Source organism: Cyanidioschyzon merolae, chromosome 13, assembly GCF_000091205.1.
Source record: "Cyanidioschyzon merolae strain 10D DNA, chromosome 13, complete genome".
Lineage (NCBI taxonomy): Eukaryota > Rhodophyta > Bangiophyceae > Cyanidiales > Cyanidiaceae > Cyanidioschyzon > Cyanidioschyzon merolae.
The window spans coordinates 266,435-288,981 of record NC_010139.1 but is presented as its reverse complement, the minus strand read 5'-3'; the positions used below and the strand labels follow the sequence as shown (position 1 = coordinate 288,981).

At 54.2% G+C, this 22,547-nt stretch overlaps 5 protein-coding genes and 3 non-coding genes across 8 annotated transcripts, besides 2 other annotated features; 5 read left to right on the top strand and 3 right to left on the bottom strand.

Moving 5' to 3' along the window:
* Positions 1-737: 737 nt before the first annotated feature.
* On the top strand, positions 738-2,629 carry CYME_CMM123T. Its single transcript, XR_002461444.1, has one exon. It is a non-coding gene; the product is annotated as a hypothetical transcript (transcript).
* On the bottom strand, positions 814-2,251 carry CYME_CMM124T. The gene has a single exon (XR_002461445.1). It is a non-coding gene; the product is annotated as a hypothetical transcript (transcript).
* A 1,921-nt stretch (positions 2,630-4,550) lies between the features above and the next one.
* Positions 4,551-5,447, top strand: CYME_CMM122C (similar to 3-oxoacyl-(acyl carrier protein) reductase; the record flags this gene model as incomplete). Its single annotated transcript, XM_005536968.1, has 1 exon — positions 4,551-5,447. One exon carries the CDS (start codon positions 4,551-4,553, stop codon positions 5,445-5,447), a length of 897 nt encoding a protein of 298 aa, XP_005537025.1.
* A 191-nt stretch (positions 5,448-5,638) lies between these two features.
* Positions 5,639-6,202, bottom strand: CYME_CMM121C (hypothetical protein, conserved; the record flags this gene model as incomplete). Its single annotated transcript, XM_005536967.1, has 1 exon — positions 5,639-6,202. The coding sequence occupies one exon, from the start codon at positions 6,200-6,202 to the stop codon at positions 5,639-5,641; it is 564 nt and encodes a 187-aa protein (XP_005537024.1).
* A 261-nt stretch (positions 6,203-6,463) lies between these two features.
* Positions 6,464-6,721: a sequence feature (possible transcribed region).
* Positions 6,722-10,946: 4,225 nt separating this feature from the next.
* On the bottom strand, positions 10,947-12,305 carry CYME_CMM119C (glutamate dehydrogenase 2; the record flags this gene model as incomplete). Its single annotated transcript, XM_005536966.1, has 1 exon — positions 10,947-12,305. The coding sequence occupies one exon, from the start codon at positions 12,303-12,305 to the stop codon at positions 10,947-10,949; it is 1,359 nt and encodes a 452-aa protein (XP_005537023.1).
* Positions 12,306-12,519: 214 nt separating this feature from the next.
* CYME_CMM118T lies at positions 12,520-14,135 on the top strand. The gene has a single exon (XR_002461443.1). It is a non-coding gene; the product is annotated as a hypothetical transcript (transcript).
* Positions 14,136-14,393: 258 nt separating this feature from the next.
* Positions 14,394-15,412: a sequence feature (possible transcribed region).
* A 543-nt stretch (positions 15,413-15,955) lies between these two features.
* CYME_CMM116C (hypothetical protein) lies at positions 15,956-17,065 on the top strand (the record flags this gene model as incomplete). The annotated part of the gene is made up of 1 exon (XM_005536965.1): positions 15,956-17,065. One exon carries the CDS (start codon positions 15,956-15,958, stop codon positions 17,063-17,065), a length of 1,110 nt encoding a protein of 369 aa, XP_005537022.1.
* A 3,029-nt stretch (positions 17,066-20,094) lies between these two features.
* On the top strand, positions 20,095-21,612 carry CYME_CMM115C (similar to glycosyltransferase; the record flags this gene model as incomplete). The annotated part of the gene is made up of 1 exon (XM_005536964.1): positions 20,095-21,612. One exon carries the CDS (start codon positions 20,095-20,097, stop codon positions 21,610-21,612), a length of 1,518 nt encoding a protein of 505 aa, XP_005537021.1.
* Positions 21,613-22,547: the final 935 nt, after the last annotated feature.

Genomic DNA, 22,547 nt, shown 5'->3' with positions numbered 1-22,547 from the left:
ATGGACTCAGAAACATGTTCACCGTCGAACGAGAGTTCTGCAGCAGCGATGCACGATGCGTCGCCGCGGTCGCCAGACAAGGCCCAGGCCGCCCCGCAGTGCCTCTCTGTGCATGAAACTGAAGTGTAAATGATCCCGCAAACGATTCCCGCTTAACCACGTACCCTGAATTGCTGGGCGAACGCCGGTCTTGAACCGGTCGAGCATGCAAGAGTTGGAGGCGAAAGGCAGCACCTTGCCTGGTTACCTCCAGCTATCACGCATCCAGAGAATTTCGGCGAGAAGCATTGAGTTTCCACAAGAAAGAAACCCAGACGAGGCTCCCAGCTTGCATGCATCGCTTGTCCGGATTTTGGTGATATACCAGCACTCCTGGTGACACCGTGCATCGACCGGACGATACTCGAATGCCACGTCGGTGCTCCGGCTATCAGGGTAGATGCTCATCGTGAAATGTCGACCCAGGGGCATGCATCGATATCTTGGTTTGAGCAGAACCACCTGCCGCGGGCGTATTCCCTCTGCTAACCCCTATCGATGCTCTCGCACTTTTCGTGTGCTCGAATACCAGGTTCCCTAAAATGATACGGAGTGAAGTGAACGATTTCGTGGGTTCCGTCTAACCAAAAGTACCAGCTCAAGGCGCTGGACGCGTCACGTCGACCACGCGCTCGGAGAGCGGGCGTCACGCGGCTGGCGCCTTCCATTTGGCGCCAACTGGCGGTAAACGCTTAGGTGTTCTTGGTGCGCTGGACACCACGCTAGGAGGCTGTCGACGAGTTCAGGTCGTCGAGACGCTTCTGCTTTTGAACACTCTGTCTTGGGCCAGCGACGCACACGGAGCCGACACTTGTGACGTCTCTGTGGGCGTCCGCTGGAAGATCACACAGTACGGTGCAACGGTACCGCTGAGTGTCTACTCCCGCGGACAGAGTGGGTTTCCCCCCATTTCCCTTGCGCGTCACTTGATTCGCTCTCCGGAGGCGTTCGGTTTACTTGCTGGACCTTTGGGGAGCTATGTACACGCAAACCGTTACTCGTTGCGGTTTGGGCGAGTTCTGCTCCGCCGAGCTTGCTGGATGAAAACGAGTCAGAAGCGAACCTACTCACGAGCGCACTCCGTGCCGTAGTTCTTGGAGTACAAGGCCGTTAGGCGCGCTTGCGGAAGACGTTTCGGTGCCTCTGGTTCCACACCTACAGACGCGATAGGTGTGAAACAGATGGCTCAGAAGCGAAAGCTCTGAGTGTCGTCGTCCGCGTCGGTGCCACAGGGCACCCGCTTTGACATAGACCGCCAACGTCAGCCGGTTTTCATTCTCCTCAAGGGGGGCTCAGAACCGGCTCGCAGGTGACTATCTGCAGCTTCGTAGCCAGGAGTAGGACCCTTGTGGGCTCGCGGCCCCTGAGTGTCGTTTCACGACAGTTGTTTCCTGGCGTAGTGTCGTCGCACCTTTTTTTTAGCGAGGCTGCATTGGAGCAGGCGTCTGTGTCTCAAGACATGGGCTGCGCACGTCTTACCAACGTGCTCTCGCTCGCGGATGGTTCATAGATCGAGCACGCTAACTAGACTGCTGCTTCACGTGTATGTCGTATTTATCGTTGTCCTTGAAACGAGGCCAGCAGGCCTTGCAATGCTGCAGCGTCCTCCAATACAGCGTTTTCAGACTTCCCATGCCGGATCACCATTGCCACCAGCGGAAGATGCCTGCGACGCCTCTGCCATCAACGATTCCACCCGGGCTATCCGTCCTCTTGAATGGCTCCCGTTCTCCTCGTTGCCCCAGATATCCATGGATCCGTACGATACGACTTCATCACCTTCGTTGAAGCGGGCTCGCGGGCGCCAAATACCAGGTGCGGCATCCAGCGCTGCTATCAGTGAATCTTCTCTGCAGCCAAATGCGGATGCATACCTCCAGATCGATCAAGTTCCCTTCGTTCGAGCCCCGAGGGGTGTAGAGATGCCCCAAAAGACGTGGTCTATACTGTCTCTTGCGTGCAGATAGCCAAAGTGCCTCCAGTTGAGCGATCACGACCGTGCTTCGTCCTCTGCAGTTAACGAGCATAACTGCCTCGTTCAGAAGCAACGGTTGGCCCATCCGGCGTCACCAAAACAGGTGGCGCGACCCAGACCCAAATCCGCAACCCATAACGTATCGTTGAGGATTATCGACCCAGAACGCTTAGGAGTCTAGCTCGCCGTGCTGCATTGAGAAGAGAAACTACACCAGACGTTTTCGGAGCCAGAATCGGTACCACCGAACACGGCGCCGGTGCTGATGCGGTGCCGTCTGCGGCTCGCCGAGCATCAGCAACACGATCTTCAGACAGTTTTGGTTCCGTGTCCGAGCAGTGCGCTCGATGCGGGCCACATGGAGGCCAGCCGCCAACTCGGGGAGAACGAGAGTTGCCACTATCGCTCAACTGGGAAACGATGCACCTCGTGGATACTACAGGAATGTTCTCGTTAACGGCAGTAGCAGGAGTTGCCACTTGCTTCTGGCTGGTTCCCTAAGACGCCGGCAGCGGTCCCCTGAACACGCAACTCTACCCCAGACCTGGCCTTTGTGCACTGTGATTTAACGTATCTGAACCATGCACGACGTTCAGGATACATGTAAAAAGTGTGTACCATACCTCAGACCTGTCCTTGAAACACTGTCATTCAAGGTTTCTGAACCATGCGCGGCGCTTGGAAAATGCGGAACTAGTCCGCATCATGCCGCAGAAGCGGGACCGGTCAGGTCGACTCGCCTTTGCGACGCTGGGGATATTCGCACGTTCCCGCAAAGAACTGTTCTCTGGCGACTGCATCACAGGGTCGATAACCCTTGTTCGGAGGTATGACGTCACTTGGAAGAGCGAAAACGCGTATCGCGGTGCATGTTCGTTGGATAAGGCGAGCGCCGGACCGCGGAGGGACTCGGATTTCAGGCAACCGGTCAGCGAAGGCTATCGACTGGGCACGCTCCCAGCTCACTGCAACCACGGAAGATTCGTATCGAATTGTTCCGCTACCCATAGCGTATATACATGACACTTTGACTCTCTACCCAATATTATCAACATTAGACTACGCGGGTTGCGTTTGCCACTGCTTCCTGTTCCTCTGTAGTAGTTATCGAGTTCACTGGATCCGTCCCTCCTGTGCCTCTGAATCCGTTGACAGTTATCGAAGGATGTTGATGGCGGCTTTAAACTCCCGATTACGCTGATTCCTGCTATTGTCAACGCGTGACATGTAAAGCCCACGGTTGCGATTTCCGCTTCGCTTGCCATTTTCATCTTCTTTGTATATTTCCCTGGTTCGCTTCTCGCAACGATGGCACTTGGCTTTGGTCGTGGATTCTCATATGTGCATCACACCTCATTCTCCGAATGCCGCCTGATGGCGCGTCACCGCTTCCTTCATCGCTCCATACTTACCCCTGGTGGATATGCAAGTCTCCCTGCGATGTCCTTTTCGCATTCCGCATCCGGTGCCGCAGCCGACGATCACGGACTTTGTCTGAGCGTTTCCCTCGGCGAGTACTACGTCGGCTGCAGGCGCACTGTTCCAGTCAATAGAGAATTTGTCGAACGCGATGTTATTCATGACGAGCTAACCGACTGAACGGATTATCCATGTTGGCGCTGTACTCGAGAAGTATCATTTCGTCAAGGCTTCCTTCGTGCAAAGCGTTGACGAACACTTCGAAAGAAGCGATTGCTTCTATGACTCAAGTCAGCGTCCTAGACCTATCCCATGCAAACAGAGCTGATGAGAGCGTCTGGGAGCTTATCCCCGGAGACGTGTCGCGCTGCTGTAGCGTGCCGTTCCGTCGATTACCGCACAGAGTGAAGAAGCTTTGCCTTCCGACTGGAATCAATTATTTGACGTGACGAGTTCTGCGAACTTTCGACATGTTCTTGTTAACAAGTCATCAGGGGACGACGCTCATCTTTCCTCCTCGTCAATCCAGCGACGCGAATCGCTGTGCACACGACTCGCTTTGCATCTAGAAAAGCGAAAACTTCAAGACTGTTTGATTCGGGTACGCAACTCGTACGGAGCGGACACGTGCGTAGACGTATACTCCTGAATCGGATGACGATATCGATTATTTTACGACACCACGTTCGTTCGCTTCGCGAAGTATCTCGATCCCGATGACATCACGAACTCAAGCGGCAAAAAGTCGAAGAATCCATCCTGAACCCACTACCGAGAATCCTAATGCTTTATTTGATTCCATGAGCCGCAGTTGCTCCATTCCGAATATCGATGCAGAATACGTGAGAAATTTTGGGAAAACTCGAAAGACAGGAAGAGAGCGAGCATTTTAGTGTTCCATTTTGACGCAACGCAGGTCCAGCACACGTTCAGCCTCGAGGCGCGGACCTCTCTCAAGCGCCTTGGTCCAGAGCGACAATTCTTGAACTCGGGATCCTCGCTGCCGGCTGTCCGAACGCTTTCGTGGTCAGCATATGTACCTGGCTTGCCATGCTTTGGTGTCGCTGTTCTTGATCAATGCAGCTGGCGAGACCCGAAGTTCTCGAAAACCGAGCAAATGCAAGCACCTGCTGCATCGCGGCCGCATCGGCCAGTGCCGAGATCAAGCTCAAGAGCAATCACGTTCATTTTCAGAGACTATTCCCTGTTTCACATTGCCATGGCCGGTCCAGTCTCGATTATTTTCGGAGCGACAGGTGGAATTGGGGCTGCTACGGCTCGCTTACTTCATAAGCGAGGCCACCAGCTAGTTCTAGTCGCAAGAAACAAGGAGAAACTGGACCAACTCGCTGGCGAGCTCGGTGGGTCGCGCCCTAGCGACACAGGCGCGCCGACTGTTCACGCTGCGGATATTTTGCAGTCTGCAGCGGTTGAGGAAGCGTTTAAAAAGGCGCTGGATCAGCACGGGACGCTGGACCACGTGACGCACTGCGTAGGTTCTATCGTTTTGAAGCCCATAACCTCAGTCTCCGACGAGCTGTTGCAGGAAACGCTACAGCTGAATACTGCTTCCGCCTTTTACGTCCTGCGAGCGGCCTGTAAACAACTCCCGCGCCTCCGCCAGTCCACGGGAGACGGTCCGGTGAACAAGAGTGTTACTCTCTGTACAAGTGCTGTGAGCATGCACGGGCTACCGAACCATGAAGCGATCGCAGCAGCAAAGGCCGGGGTGATAGGCATGGCCCGTAGTGCAGCCGCGTCGTTCGCACCGCGTGGACTCCGCGTCAACTGTGTAGCACCGGGTATGACGGAGACGCCACTTGCATCGTTTATCACGGAGCGACCAGCATCGAGAAAAGCAAGCGAAGTGCTTCATCCGCTAGGTAGAATCGGACGTCCCGAAGAGGTGGCGAGCGCCATTGTCCTGCTCATAGAGAATCCGTTCATCACGGGGCAGGTCTTGGCGGTAGACGGTGGTCTAAGCACCTTGGTATCTCAGCAAAGTGCCCGATAGCTGCGGCAATGAGCATCCGAAGGAAGCTGAAGCGTGCGCGGTTCATGGTGGCGGCTCGGAGACGACACACCAGGAATACACGTGCGCACGCACGCGAATACCTCTCGGTGAGCGCTCTGCCCTGCGTTACCCGTTCTCGGATCGATGCCGGATAAAGGACAACGTAGCGCAAATACTGTACAAATCGCTTGCTACTCAGCTGGCTCTATATCTGAGACAAGGCCTTCAGAGCGCAGCAGGTCGCAGTACGCCTCCGCGAGTTCGAAGACCCAGACACCGACGAGTGCCATGCCCGTCGTGTGTGCTTTTTGCATAATGGACTGTGCATCCAGCTTGGAAAGACCCGGAATGCACTTGAGGAGCACCTCAACGACACGTTCCCTCGTGTTCTTCTCGTCATTAAACAGCAGTAGCTTGTACTTCTTGCCGGGGTCCACACCCTTGGTTGCCGTTGTCTTTTCCCGCACAGCCTCCCGTTCCAGTGTCGTAGCGCCGCCTCCAGTTGGGCTAAATGACGGTTTCCTGGAGCGTCCACGGGGCATGTTCGTAGGCATACGCCGCACGCCGCTTTCAGGACGCGTCCAGCCGCTCCATTCGGTCCGAATCGGCAGCGCAGCTCCGTTCGCGCGTCGTTGCACCACAACAGGTGTCGGTCGCCGGGTTAGCGTTTCTCTGCGCAGAAGCGGTGCGTTTCGTGGTTGCCAATTCAAAGAATATGGATGAAATGTAGACACGAAGAAAACACAGCTTACCATAGTGCCCTTGGACGCGGTTACCTGAAACACCCTCACTGCTGTTCGACGGGTATCGTTCGCGCAGGAAGCACGCCGAATGGATCGCTCGCAGGCAGGTCATCGGAGCTGGAGCCTCATGGGTTGTTCTATGTTGTATATTTATGGACGATATTGGCCGAGCGACACGGGGACACCCTCTCGACCGCAACGCTGCCGGCTGCCTAGACGCTTCGATTGTAGGTTTGTTACCTGCGCTCATGGGCGTATCGCCTGAGGCGTAGGTTGATTGGAGAGCGAAACGCAGCAAAAGGCAGCATTGGGTTGAGACGTAAGACGGCGCCCCGGTGAGCATGGGGTTTTCCATGAGGTGCGTCTGTAGAGGGGTCCGTTTTCTGAACGAGTCCTAGCGCGTTCGTGCATGAGCTAAGCACCCAGGTGAAAACTCAGCGGAACGGGCACGCCAGCTCGGGCGCGTGAACGAAAGTTTGAGTCTGTTCCCGGTTTTATCAATGCCAGCCTTTGCAGACTTTTTCCAACTGTTCCCTTTGAGGGTATCTTTTTTCAGGTTTTAAATGCCCCAGTCTCTCCTGTGCTTCCAGCTCTTTTTTCAGCAGTCGCAAGATGTTCGTGGCAGCGCTAAACTCCTGATCACGCTGTTTTCGAATGTTTTTCATGTTTTCCATGCACAGGCGAATGCTGCGATCGACGCCTCGCCAGCCGTTTTTCGCTTGTTTGTATAGAGCCCGGATGCGCCTTTCGTAGCAGTGCCACTCGTCGGTAGTCAGGCATTCGAGTGTATTCTCCATTTGTCGTCCTCAGATTGGCGCCCTGCGGTGCGTGACCGCTCGCTGCATCGCCCGGCACAGGCCCGTGACGGATCCAGAAGGCTCCCCGCGACGTCCTGGAAGGTTTCCGCGCCAGCCAGTTGCCGGACCCAACGATCATGGACTTGTTTAGGGCGATGCCCGTGGCGAACTCAATATCCGTAGGACGACCAAGCACACGCTGTCCCATTCGAAAGAGGATTTGTGGAACGCAAGCTTGTCCATGATGAAACGAGCGCCGGTATGGTAATCCATGCTGGAGATCAAGTCGAGAAAATTCGATTCGTCTACGCTCCGCCCATGCGAAGTCGTGACGCACGCTGCACCCGAAGAGATCACCGCTGTGACTAGAGTCCGCGCCCCAGACCTTTTCCACGCAAATACAAGAGAAGACAGCCACTGCGTGCGTATCTCCCGGGATTTGTCGAACTGAAGTCGACCGTGGTTCCATCGATAGCAACCAAGTGAGAAGGCATTGTCTTTCAAATGGAATCGAGTATTTGACTTGACAAGTTCAGTGAAATTTCTGCGTGAGCTTGCCGACGAGTCGTCACAGGAGGACGCCAAAAAGTTATTCAGACATGGTATGTGGTCAGTGGAACAAAAATTGTCGCACGATTATGTAGGGTAGATGCGTATCCACGTGCAGACGCCACCCAGTCGTTTTCGATCAGCTGCTTGTTGTCGGTTTCAGTTTCTCGTTGCAAACTTCGATCCTAATAGGTCGCCTCATAAAGTTGGATCGTTACAGCTCTGCGGGTTTCGTCTTCAGCTCTGCATATCGTCGGATATTGATGGCAGCGTTGAGGTCTCGTATCACGAACTCCATGCGTTTATCGTCGCTGCGTGAACCCACCAATGCAAGGATTCCTAGAACTCGTTCACTCTGTGTCATTTGGTTCTGTGTCAGCTCTCGGTGCTTTTCTATCACCGAAGCGCTCCGCTGGCTCTTCTCCATCTCTTTGTTCTGAAGTGTGCATCCAAACTCATACCATCGATTTTTTATTTCCTGAAAATGAATGCACTATTTTATGCGTTTAGGTGAGGACCTTCCCCAAAGGTGAAGGACCTGCGGAAGGACCACGAAATGTGCCCGGGTGTGTCACAGTGTGCTGGATGCTTCGGCGACTCGCCCGGTGGACCGATGATTACGTTTCACAGTAGAAAGCACTCTTTCGTTGCGGTTGAATTAAAGAGCGTACGGAGGAATGAAAATCAGCTCTATTCCGATAGAATTCCCAAAAGCTCGAACGCAAGGCGGATTGTCAAATGCCACGTTGACCAATAAAGTCGCCGTACGTCAGCGAAGAGTCTTCTATTATTCGACAAGGCGGTTGGTGCTGTTGGATGTTTCTGCTCCACGAGCAAGACAGAGGTCGCTCAATGAACCCATTAAAACTAGAACAGATGGCGCCATCGTTCGCTTCCAGTTCGATCGTACATACAACGATCTGCCTCGATGCGAATACCCATACAAGCTCCGACTGGTTCGTCCGAAGCAGATCGAACCGACTGAAAGAATAAAGCGTTGTCCATTTGCTTCATACCGATCGCAAAGCTCCGGGAACTCTTCTGCAGTTGCGAATTCTGTGGCGAATGGCCGTGCATGACCTGGGACTGTTTTACAAGTGTTTCCAGGTGTTCTCAGGACCACACGAACAAGCTATTGGGAAGCAGAGACGCCAGTGGTGGTGTACACTATCGTTGATTTTTGCTTTCCGTAAGGTAATCAACGGGTCGTTTTCCTACCATGGACCGCGAGCGGTCCGTAAGCGTATCGGTTTTGGCGTTGACCGCATCTTATTCTTTCTTGCCGAGTCTTTCAACAATTTGAGTACTGTTACATGACTGACCTGAGATAGAAATGCAATCCCCTTGCACTGTCCAGTAAAGAATGGATCCTATAGGCAATTCTTCTACCGTCTGTATGGTACATGGCATCTTGATCTTGATCTGCTGCTATACAGTGCGAGAAAGCATGCGACTGCAGTCAGTGTGGATAGGATCGAGTTGAGTTGAAAAATAAAGATCGAACATTTGAACAATGCATGATTTTACCATCTCACACGTCAGAAAAGGAGAATAGTGGAGGCGTGTCCGGATGAATGAAAGAAAGCTATCGGTTCGTTTACGAATCCTTGTTCGGAGGCATTGCGAATCATTTTCATTTCGGTGACGCAACAAGCTCTAGCAGCAAGGCAACTTCGAAAGGACGGTCGAGGCTCCTAAAACAATTGAGGCATTCGTTAGCCCCTACTGTTCCACTTTGGATATCGAGACTGCACATCGAAGAAAGTGTTCCAAAAAATATCTCAAGCTGGGAAGCGCGCGAACTGTTCACAGTTGCTTGGTATCCTGGCCTGCGTGTGGCAACCGCGCCTTGCACTGAGCGTGCCACCGGATCCACCGCGGAGCTTGACGTGTTTAGTTCGGCATCCAGACACCCGCTTGACCTATTGAGCGTGCCTTTTTCAAAGCGACACCCCTCGAGGCGTCGTGGTACGCACGAGCATCAAACGGCTCTTGGCGCAGTTCGTGTACGCATCATCGGCTACGCCAGCGTAATCCGGCGGGTCTCGTACGCGTCATCGACCCTGCACCAATGACAAGATAGCAAGAGCGGCTGGGAGGCAGTCGACCTGGGGCGATCCAGCCAGCCAAGGCGCCGGGCAGGCACCAGCGGTATACGCGCCCTCTGGAACCCGCCAGCGATCGAAGCGCGAGCCGGCGCGCGTACGCCTGCACGCACTTGTCGACGACGACCTTGCGCTGAGCGTTCGTCGCCTTGCTCGCGCGCGAGAACGTTTTTTATAGGCACCTTTCAGACACGATGGCAACAGAAAACAAGACAAATACGTCAGAGTTGCAGGAGCCGGTTGAGGATCTCACTGAGTACGTCCAAAAGCTCTTGGAACAGATGCAGTCACGGTTTGAGAGCATGAGTTCCACGATCTTATCGCGAATCGAAGACATGTCGAGCCGCATTGATGAACTGGAAAAGAGCATCACTGACCTAATGGAACAAATCGGCGTGCAACCTGAGGAGGAGGGGCAAGCGGAGCAAGCAGTAGCGACAACTTCAGAAGCGGGAGCCAAGTGAGCGCCTGAACAGGAGCGGCGGGTGGCCAGTCGGCGACCCGCCGCTGTACTCGCTCTCTGCACAAGTCGACTTGGTCGAATACGAGATGGCGCGCGCTTTGCCTGATGAGGAGCAAGCTTTGATGCGCTTCTGATCTATGCAGCGGGATACAATAAGTTCGCGCCGCCAAACCAGCCGTAACCTGTGCCGCCATCAGCTGCACCCTGACTTTCGTTTTTTGTGAGCGATGCTGGCGCAACCGCTGCAATACCCCTAAAGACTGCTCGGCACGAACCGGGCGACTGCACCTGCTTCGCATCCTCTGTCCATCATGGATCATCTTCCATGCCTGTTGGCTGTTGACGCTGGATGGAGGCTGTTGCATCGACTCATTGGCGACGCTGCGTCAGACATCGTGTTGAAACAGGGGCGCGCGCTGGTGCCGTCGCCTCTGCGTGGATTTGATTCATGGTACGGCTTGCGTAAACCCTTGATGTTGTACGCCAGTGAGCTGAGGTGGGTTTTGATGTCCACGGATAGTCCTCGATATTCGCAAATTGCATCCAGGCGAGATGATGTGTTCATCTGCGCGAGCGGATCGTTTACGGAGTGTGCGGTGCGCATCGCCGCAGAGTACGCTGCTGGACAACGACATGCGCCGCCATCGTCCGCAGAGACTTTCCAACGTCCACACTGGTCCTCGTCGGTGGCGCTCTCGTCATGGGCGGAGCGTTGCTGCGCAACCGATGACAGGGCACCCAAATCTCGATATCTGCGAAGCTGCAAATCGATACCATAGCTACGGATTTACGACTCGCAGAGGTCCCGTAGGAACCTGTCCAACGGATCCTCTGAACGACGCTCACATATGGCTGCGTTTTTCGAAAAAGGCACTACCCCCTGTTGCCTGAATCGCAGCCGCAATGCGTTGTAGACTGAGTACGTAGGCCGCATCGCGGAACGTGAGCGCGCCCAGTGCCCCGTCAGTCTCCGCCGATGCAGTCCCCGTCGGCGATGCGCGAATCCTTTGAAGCAGTTCGAACAAAGCCCGGTACGCATGGACCATTTTGGCCTGTAAACGCTCGTGGACCTGTTCAGCGCTCCACCATTGGCCGGTGCGGCTCTGGACCCACTCATAGTAGGAAACAATCACACCGCCCGAGTTCGCAAGGATATCCGGGATCACGTCCACGTTCCGCGAGGCGAGAGCTCTGTCCGCCTCCGGAGACACCGGACCATTGGCAAGTTCAACGATCAACCGCGCTTTAATCTGGCCAACATTTTCTGAATGAATCACGTTCTCTATTGCCGCCGGTACCAGGAGGTCCACAGAAAGCAGCAGCAATGCCGTGGGTTCCAGGCTAGTGGCTCCGTGTCCAACGCGCTCGGCGTCCAGTGCACCGGTCTCGGCTTTCACCTCAACACAACGATCGACGTCGACGCCCTCACGACAGAAGACGCCCGTCCGACTATCGCACACTGCGACCACGCGGTACTTGCGATCGTGGGCTAGCAAGCGAGCGATGTGCTGGCCAGCGTTCCCGAAACCGTGGATCGCTACCGTTATCGGCCCGTTAGCGCCTGAGAGCAGCTCACGATGTGTGCTCGTTTCCATCTCCTTGATGAGGTAGTAGGCACCACGAGCGGTGGCATCGTCGCGTCCTGGAGACCCACCCTGGGCAACCGCCTTGCCGGTTATCACGGCTGGCTGTCGGATTCCGCCATGCGTATGTTCGTACTCTTCCATGATCCATCCCATGATGCGTGTGTTCGTGTAGACATCCGGTGCAGGGATATCCCGATCGGGGCCAATTACCAGACTAATACTACGCCCATATGAGCGGCTGAGGCGCTCCAGTTCGCTCGGAGAGAGCTGACGGGGGTTACAGGCCACGCCGCCTTTGGCACCACCAAACGGGATATCTGCAACCGCACACTTAAAGGTCATCCAAAAGGCCAGCGCGCTCACTTCATCGAGACAAACGGACGGATGGAAACGAATGCCTCCCTTAGTCGGACCTCGTGCATCGTTCCAACGGACGCGGTACCCGCGAAATACTTCGAGCTTCCCCGAGTCCATACGCACCGGCACTGCGGTAATGAGGCTTTCCTTTGGACTCGAGAGCACCTTGAGGACTTCGGGATCAACGTGAGCTATTTTCCCTGCTCTGTGGAGGTTGCCAAGCGCATCCTTCAGTCTCGAGTCTTGTTCGGCTTCCATGAAGTGTTCCCGACGTTTGGGAACACCAATAGGTGGCCTTCAGTGGTGACGGTGGATGGTCTCGGCTGATGCGGAGGTCCAGGTTTTGCCTCTCGTGGTCGTTGTCACAAGGGAAACGGTATCAAATAGATTATTTAGTTTTATTATTACACAAAAAGGACTGATGGACGGCGCGAGACCTATTGCGTGCCTCGGCCGCGGACTTCGACTTGCCATGCTCAGAGCTGTAGACTGGGAGTGTGCTTCCCTGGGTGGCAAACCGGGAGCCGCTGCACGTTCCAAATATAGCCCGGCTGATGTCTTTTCGATCGGAGAGACGAATTTTTCTCTGCTTCGACTTTTTATGAACTGGGTGCGTCACTAAGCGCTGGGACCCGTGGCACTGCGAGATAGGAAGCGGTGCGCGAGGAGCCGCACCAGGTCCCCCGAGAGCAAGCGTTCGTCTGCGAGGCAGTCGTAGTGACTTGGGAGACCATAGCGCAACCTTTGGTAGAGACGTACGCGCGGGGATCGAAGCTGTTTGTAAACTGCAGTTGCCTGCGAGGAAAGACGCGTACAGAGCGCTGAATGCTTTGACTTGACTCTTATCGTCAACTGGTTGTCGTTTCTCGGAAGCTCGGTACCTATGGACTCCAGCGCTCAGGTGCCTTTCCTGCACTTGAAGATTTATCGATAACTTGCAGTGTCAATTGCGTAGTGCGCCAAGTTAGACCAGCTGGCACCCGTCTTCGGGGTACTCAAGTGCTCTGCTGCCGCGTTGGCGCTGTTCGCATGACGCTGGGCAGAGCACCAGCTGCCGTGGCAGGTACTGACACGACGCTCACAGGCGCACCTGGAACAGCTGCGCACGAGCTCTAGTCTGCGTAGCAATTAAGCGTTGCGCGATGTTCGTTGCACCTCGAAAGCAGCTCGCAAAGGCGTCCCGACGACGTCTCACAGAACGGCCGCGTTGCGTTGACGGCGCACCGTCGTTGGGCCTGGAGCCCAGCGCCGCCCCTGTTTTGAACAAGCTGTTGGACCTTGTGATCACTGGAGAAACAATGCCTTCAAAGACCCGATTTTCTGTTTCGCTGCTCTCATAAATCCTGGCTCAGCGAATAAAGTAGAGCTTGGATTGAGCAAGTAGCGTGCGTGCAGCGTGCAAGTGTGCGGTGTTTTGCGACTCTGATTTTGAGCCGCGATACCAGTAGACCAGATGAACACTGACGCACATATCTGGTACATAACGGATCGAGTATGTTGCTGGAGCTCTAATGATGGACGTGGATGCGTTGTCGAAGCCTTAGCGTTCCGGGTCGAAACGTTGAAGTACTGAGCTGCAGTCAGATTCGTACATGCTTGGAGCGGTATCTGGGACGCGCGATCGCTCGTGCGAACGCTGCTCTCAGAGAAGCCTTGAATGCACCCTGGATGCAAGTCAACGCATGCTTGTGGACCATGAGGGCACGTTTATGGAAGAGCACTTGTTGCCGCTCTGAGAGCAGCAGAAGGAACACTACATGCGACATGGGAGAGTCAGAGCAACGGATGCCGCTGCCCGCGCGATTCCATCTCGCCGATGCGCTCTAGAGTCGGTTTGCTGCATCGTTGCTTCTTGGCAGCGAACTGCTAATGCATTCGGTAGAGCAATGATTTCTGACGGCAGAGGCCCTTTATGCTTACAGCTTTCAGTATTGGGCGTTTAGTCAGAAACGATATTTGTTAAAAGGTTGGAATGCATGTGCTCAGGACACTGCTTCAAAGACAAATACGGAGAAATACGCAGCGCCCTCGAGCGCCGCTGGACTTGGTCGAAATTTTTGACCTTGGAAGCGTCGGTAAAAGCTACGCATCTCCTCACAATACTGTAATGGGCGATGAAATTCTTCCCAAAAATCCTTCAAGTTCAAGGCCTCGCGGTACTCGAGACCTACGCGTGATGCGACTCGAATCAGTTCTCCAAAGTTCACAAGATAGCACTTTCGAGACGAGGCTTTTGTTCTTGTGCCCACGCCCAGCGTAAACACGTGTCCGTATGCGGAGCGAAAGAGTGCATTCGCATCCGGATCCATGGCGATACAGAAGCTCGCGTCGCTTGCCCGGTACGGTAGCCGAATATCGACGCTGGGTGCAGGAGCAGCCCGCCCAGTCTGTCGTGCCTCGTAAGCTTTCCGCAGTGGTGTCCATAGGCTTGCGCTGTCCACACAGAGACCAAAGAACTTTCCACCTGAGCACAGCAGGCGGGCGACTGTTCGTAGCACGGACTCGCAGGAGGCCTCGTCGGCGAAAGCGCTGTCTAAGGCGCCGAAAGTGACACAGCCATCGACTCTGCGTTCAGCGAGGTTTTCAACGCCGGCATCACTCGTGACCAAGTGCGGTCTATTATTTCGGGAGAGGTCGTCTCGGAACTGCTCGATGATGCTCGCGTGTTGAAAACCAGTTTCTCCAGGCGTACCGAGGAGCCCGAACGCTCGCGAATCGAGACAGCATAGCGTGTCGTCAGGAGGGACAAGCGCCACCGTAAGAGCTTCCACTGCCCATAAGGCCAAGTCTTCTAACTCACCCACGCTGTTCTGGTCTTTCGTTGAGCTCATGAAACCGAGCACGGCCAGGCAGGTAGCATTGGTGTCGTTCGCAAGCGCGAAATCTCGCTCGAGCAAGCGCGACAAGCGGATCCCGAAGAGCTATACATCAGAACAGATTTATTCACATGCACTATGTGGTCACTGAAACAAAAGTTTTCGCACGATCATGTAGGGTATATGAATACCCACCCGCAGACGTCACCCAACCATTTTTTGACCGGCCGCCTGCTATCGGCTCCAGCTTCTCCTTACACATTTTGAGTATCAGAGGCTGCTCCACGAAGTTGGCTCGCGTCAGCTCTTGGGGTTTCGTGTTCAGCACCGAAAATCGTCTGGTATTGATAGCAGTGTTCAAGTCGCGGTTCACGAGCTCACTGCGTGCATTGAGGATGCTTGAAGTCATCCTTGTAAGGATTCCTAGCACTCGTTCCCTCTGTGCCACCATAGTCTCGTCATCGTTCCGTCGTGCGTACACGTTGAATCGCCTACCAACACGAATCATCATCTTTTTCTTCTTTGTCACTTGCTCTTCTTCGCTCTAAACTCGATGACAAGAGGATATTTTTCGTTTTTTCTGGCACCTGGCGAGGACGATCCTTCGGGGTCCCCGACTTGGTCCGTGCATTCCCCTGGGATGTTTTATTCCTTCCACGGAACGCGCTTTGAATGTCTCTGCAATAAACCGCGAAATAGCATTTGACGACACGTGCGTGATGATGGAACCCAATTGAGATGAAATACTGCAAGCGTGTATCCGTACGAGATGCCGCGCGCGTCGTCGTCGTCGTCGTCGCCGCATCACAAACAGATCCCCATGACATAAAGCTACCCAAAGCAGTCTATCAACGGAAACACGGATTTCCATGTAACGTGACAACTTATCACGTTCGCTTTTCCTGAGGTTTTTTTGCGTGTAAAACGTGCTCACACTACAGCTACGCCAAATATTCAGGTAAACCGCTGCGAGCCGAGGAGCGTGCTGTGCGTGCTTTTCATTCATAGTCTCCAGAAGCTCCCGAGCGCAGAGCAGGTGGCGCTGGGGACAAGAAAAAGCGCTTCTTTGCCTAGTTGAAGCGAAAACGTACAATGCGAAGCAAGACCAGCAGCTACTCAGGCTTTAAACCTCAGCTGCTACTTACGGTGTATTTGGTTGCTGCGTTTACGTGTGCAGCGCTCCCTGCGCTATGGCTGCTGAGAAGGCCGCTTGGAACTGACATTGTTGAGGAGCCGCCTGAACGGTTGCCGGTCAGTCGCCTCTTTGCAGTTGTGGTACCGTTGGGCAGTTCCGCTGACCTGGTCACGTTGCGGGCCAACTTTCGCTATTGGCGACCGAACACAGGCGCGAGTGGTGCTGCGCCTTGCTTGTTCTCAAAGGACTCGGAACGCAGCGGCAAAGCAAACCTGGAAGACCGACCGGACTTGGTTGTGCTCACGAGTCGGGCATTGAACGTTACGGATCGTACACGAATAGTCAATGAATTTGAAAGAAACGCTTATTGTCGGAACTGCTTCCGGTCGATACGCTTTCTTGACTGCGGCCTCAAACCAGAGCACGATGTGTACAACATGACCAAATCTGGTACGATTTCCAGCAGATTTAACGGGCCGCTGTTGACATTTGTCTGCAGTATCGGTCACAACCAAATCTGGAACAATTACCATGCGATCTTTCTGATGGAGCTGGATGCAGTGCCTATCCAAAACAACTGGCTCTCTGAGGTTGAAATCGAAGCTCGTAACCTGGCCCGAGAGCAACTGCTCGCTGTTCAGAGCGGCTGCTCGCTGACCGAAGACAAATCCCGCGGCAGCTGGCGAAACGGATCACCAGCCTTGTATCGTGTCGGATTCGACGCACAGCGTTTCTTTTTACAGTGCTTCAAACATTTTTGGTGCATCCCCACGTTAGAGGAGTCTTGCGGGTTTCCATGGGATTCGTATATCCACTCGTGCAGGCTACAAACACCGGAGTCCATGTCTCTATTCGGCGTTTCCTGTCGCTTCATCCACGTGGGTAGCCTCTGGCACATGAGACGCGCCTCTAAGAGCATCTGGACGACCGCTTCGTCTGAGGCGCTTCGCAGCGCCGTATTCATCCACTCGGGAAGGGTCATTCGTGAGATCGACGAGACGGTCACTGCGCTGGAGCAGAAAATTCGCGAAGCCGATGCTTCAGGGGTTCCAAGTGAAGAGAACTAACGTCTCGTGACAGCGTTCAAGGTCTGCATGCTATGCCGAATTGCAGCGGTTCACTTTTCCGATGCCTGAACGGATTCGTGTTGCAGCGCCAAGCAAATGCAAGGGTTTTCAAGGTCTACGTGGCCTGCCGTACCGCGCTTCATCGAATGGGGATAGCGTGTTCCCAGCGAAGCGCATTGTGACGGGCATCACTGAATGCATTCATGATGGCGTGTCTGCACTGGAACCAGAGATATATTCTCTAGATGATTCGCTGCACTGCGTCATTGTCACTAACGTTGGATAAACATCATCGATATGCAAAGTGCCATCGTGGTAAGCGGTTTTGGTCGGTAACCGAGGGAGCAACCAACGCATTCGACCTTGTATGAGCACGTGTTCTGACCGCTTTTTCACTTGGGGCGCCATTTCCCGTGGCGAGCGCGCCGCGGAACCGCGCACTTCACCCTCTTGTCCATGCGGTCGCTGTCAAGCGAGCTTTACGGTGTCAAAGGCACCGCCCTCCATCGTCACTGCTTTATTTTAGTGTGTACTGGATCAGTGCATCGGACCAGATTCCGACGGATGCGCAAAAGCTTCCAGTTTGTTGAGTATGGAGCGCCCCGCACATGGTGATGCGTCCTCGTTCCTCCATCCCCAGTCCAGAATCCAGGCATGATGTAGAGGCTGGATCAGGCTTCCCGGTAGGTGTCTCGCGAAATCTGATCGCTTGCGAAAGCGCGGGAGACGCTACCACGAACGTCGTACGGTAACAGTGCAGTCTGGGGCGATCGTACGGCCGTTCGCGTCGAGCATATGCACGGTGATATCGAGTAATTGAACATTGCTAATGTTCACTAGTTGCCAAGGAAAATCGTTGCGGATGTATATAGTGATCAATCGTGCTCGATCGCTGACCGTCCAATACCAGTGCCTCGCTCCCGAAAGAATCCATTCCCCTCTCTCCTGGTTACTGATTTTCTTCATCGCATGCCTTCCGCGTTTCAGCAAAATGCCCACACTGATCACCAAACGATACCCTCGAAGGCTTGCTCGACATATGGCCGCTGGATGCTTCGGACGCAAAAGATATCCCCGGATGATGGTCGAGGCGTTTTGGGTCTCGGTGTAGAACGTGCTTGTGTGCAGGTTTGCTGGTAGCGTCACCTCACAGCAAGCCTTGGACCTGGGATCGCCCCGTCAGCTGGCGTCCGCTCAGCTTAGTGAGCACCATCTCGTGCATTCGGATCCGTTTCACGCTCTCCATCTGTACCTGATTCAACATGCACCCGCGCCCGTGATGCAATGGTGTCGTCCTGAACTCATGGAAGGAAATCTGAAAGCGCCGATTCCTGCACTCCATGTACGCTGTCGTCAAAGGAATCGGAGTGCAGCGCTCGCGCGTTACTGCACGTCCAGTGCCATTGACTACAGCATGACAACTCGAGATATCGACCATTTGCTTTTTTGCAAGTTATCGCACAAGTTGGCGAATGCCTGACTCTTGCCTCCATACAACCGAAACTGCAAGCGAATCGAACAGAGTCTCATGTGCTGTCTGGAGCGTTTAAAGCATCTCCTTCGACGCACTGAGTGGAACTTGTTCCAGAACTCTGTTTCTCCTACATATATCTCCACGATTCCTGAGCATCAATCTCTTTAGCGGCTCCCAAGGGCGATGTTCACGGACCGAGGCGCGCATTTTCGCTCCCTCCCGCAAACAAGCATAGCTGAGAGACACCAGCTCAGGAATGGTTCAGGAAGAGAATGACTTTCCGAAGAGCAATTCGTCGGATGACAGTGTCATGGATGCGGACGACTCGTCGATGGATCCGTGAGCTTCAAAAACGGTGTTTGGCAACAGAGATGTCGCCTTCGACTGGCTTGAATCGGAAAAAAAGGGTCTCACCAGGAGCAGCTCGAGAGCAGTTTTTGTCACGTACTCCTTGACAGCTCATTCGTGATGGAAATCGACGTCGTCATAGAGCAGAATAGAAGAATGTCGCAAACAGAAGCCACACATTGCTTTTACGTTGCCTGCGATGCGAAGCGCTCCGGTATGTTTGGCGATTTGTAGGCGATCACCCGTGCAAATAGCCGTACTGGCTAATGCAGCGGTCTTGCTCACCTGTCGCTTCTTCGAGAACAGCGGTTTGCCCATTCGTGATTGCCCATATATGGTCAGGAAAACGATAAACGTTCTATGACAATGGAGGCAAAATGAGTACCCGCGCGCAGACGCCTCCCAGTGTGTTTCCACCCGCATCCTGGTATCGGGGTCAGTGTTATCCAGGCACACATGGATCCTGAGACGCTGCCTCGCAATTTTGGATCGCATCAGCTCGTCGGCTCTCGCGTTCAGCGCCGCAAATCGTCTGCTATTGATAGCAGCGTTTCCGTCGCGGCTCACGAACTCTTTGCGTTTCTTCGCTCCTGTTGAAGTCACCTTTGCATGGATTCCTGGTTCTCGTTCCCTATGTGCCTCTAGAGTCTGGTCATCGTCCGGTCGAGAGATCACCGTTTTGGCGACTATCTCCCTTTTGCTTCCGCTTCTTCGTCACTTGTTCCTCTTCGCTCGATGGTCGGCGACTAGGGGATTTTTCGTTCGCTGGTATAACGCGGTGATGAGGGCCCTTCTGGATCCCCGAATTTCAGTCTATAATTTTCCTTGGATTCTCTCTGTTTCTTCAAATGAATGCATTTCGAACAAATCTTCTATAAACCGCAAAAAAGCATATGATGAGACGCACCAGGATATGGAGTACCATTGACATGAAGGAACATAGAGCGCGCTTTCGTTGCTTCCCCGGTGGCCGAGCGCACGCGAGCGTATCCAACGAAAACGCGGCCGCTGGACCTGTGCGGGGTGCGGCACCCATCACATCCTCTACAAATGGGATCTAATAGACCTTAATATTGGTACAATTAGTACAAGTGGGTATCTGTATCCGCATTCGTGTAGTCGTCGCTGTTTTCTCTTCGAAAGCCGCCTATTTAGACCTCATTTCGCTTCAAAGCTAGCAGCACGAATATGCAGCGGATAAAAAACCATGATTCGCAGTACGGTACAAAACTATGGTAGCGAGAGAGCGCTCCATAAAGGCTGGTTGCCAGCGTGGCCTGACAGAGAATATCAGCAGCGCCGCGCAAGACGGACTGTGGGGCGTCGACGACTCCGCCTGCTGGGGCTCGCTGCGCTTATCGCTCTTGTCTGCTGCGCGTTCTTTTTGGTCCGCTTCGTTCCTACTTTTAACTATGCTCTTTTTAGGAGAAAGGTGTCCACAAACGGTGATGCTTTGCGGGCGGTTTGGCTCGGAGACAGCGATACCTTGCCACGAGGTCCACAACGAGAATACTTTCGGTGCGTGCGCTCGCTTGCTCGCCTCATGTACCTATGTCGCTTAATTGATAACCCGCATCAGCTTGCGGGCACGGATCCACCGCTGACACTTCCCGCATGTGAAGAGCTCGAAAACGCGCTTTATGAGAGGTGTGCGGAGGCGCGACAGGCGCCCTCTCGAACGGTGCCGTCGCAAACAGCGCTGGCGCTGCGCACGCTTCCCTATTTTGTCGCTGCAAGTGCACCGGCTCTGGATACGTTGAAGCTAGAAAATGTGCTGGGTCCGCAGAAGATCCAGCGATCACATCGGGCACTCACTGAAATCAACGTTTCGCTTGTGACCCATGCATCCCTCTCCAAGTTGTCTGAGTTGCGCCGGCTCACTGAGCACTGGCCAGCACCGATATCTTGCGCTCTGGTGCTCCCCGACGTCAGCCAATCTCACCAGGTTCTGGACATGTATCCCAAGGGACGATCTGATCGCGTAGATATTCATCTGCTGCTCGCCGACGACTACGAACGTCCGACGTACTACCCGTTCAACGCTGCGCGAAACCTAGCGCTCGATAACGCCCGCACTGACTGGGTGTTCCTGGTGGATGTCGATTTTGTGCCGAGCCCGAACCTCGTGGAGAGCGTTCAGAGGACGCTTCGACGATTCCCGGAGCTTCGCGAAGAGATGCAACAACGTCGGGCCGTGCTGATTGTACCCGCCTTTGAGAAGCTTCAGGCTCGGGAAGAGCATCAGACATCGTTGCCGGCGACACGCGCGGAACTTGTTGCGGAGACTCGCGCCGGTCGTATTGTGCCCTTCCACGTATCCTGGTACTGGCCGGGACACGGTCCAACGGATTACATTCGCTGGCTTGCTGACGCTAACGAAACATCCGAACACGAGCCGCACAAGCCGTACCGCGTGCGCTATCGCGACGGCTACGAACCGTACATCGTGGCCTATCGACATGGTCTACCGCGATACGAGGATTCCTTCGTTGGTTACGGTTGGAACAAGCAGAGCTTCATTAAGGAGCTCCATTATGCGGGCTACCGAATGTATGTTCTCCGAGACGGATTCATCATTCACATGAACCACGAATACGCGAGCTGGAGAAACCAGCAGAAACACGAGAATCTCCGAGCTTTGAAGTCGGCTAGAGCGTACCACGAACAGCTGCTTCGAACGCGGTACGGTAAGAGCGTTTCTTTTGAAGAGCGCTCCACCAGCTGATAACGGCGTGCGTGGTTGTGAGCAGTGTATGATTCCGGGGCCGACGATGATGATGCAGAAGCGAAGCAGCGTCGCTTGTTCGTCGAGCGCGAAGCTGCATACGGAGGCGCGCAGACACACAGCGCGATGGCGGATGCTTGTCGTCAGGGCTCTCCGATGAGACGCACTCCTTCGCAGCGCTCAAACGACGCATTGGAATAACTACCGGACATCTTTTGGATGCTACTGGGCCGACGAATGGAACCAGAGGCTCTCGCATGCGCAACCAGAAAGCGCATATAACCGAGGGCGATGCGGCGTGCCTCTGCTGACGCTTTTCGTTGGACGAGATACGGACCGGGGGATCCAGTTCGACATCGAGTACCGATCGATGATCCAGCGATCATGTGAGAGACATATTCTGAACGGTCCCTGAACCTGAGGTGAGAATATTCCAAGAAGAAGCATCGCTGAAAAGTGCACGTGCAAGTGTGTGTGTGTGTGACGGTGTGTGCACGACGGACTTGCCGAAACGACGTTGACGACGAGGCATTACAAACATTCACTCTCGAGCTTGGAATAGCAGTACCCCAATCGTGGCCGTTCAAGAAGCGTTACGAAAGGCTCGAGCACTGTGGTACCAACATGTACGTCGGACATGTTCTCCATGAGGTGAGCATAACCATGGAACGCGCTTCGGCAAAAGGTAAAAGCGCCTCACATGAACCCAGTCAGAGCGGGCATGGACACAGCCATCGATCGCTTTAACATTTATGTAAGGAGCAAGCAATGCGCAACTACTTATTTGCAATGAGCAATGCCTCATCCGCAAGCAGCAGAAAGAGAAAGGATATAGAATTCTTCGTCTCCAGGCGTGCTAGACAGAGGCGAGCGCGTCATTTCAGGTGTCATGCAGTGATGCAGCACATACATCCAGGACAAGGCCAGCACTTGCC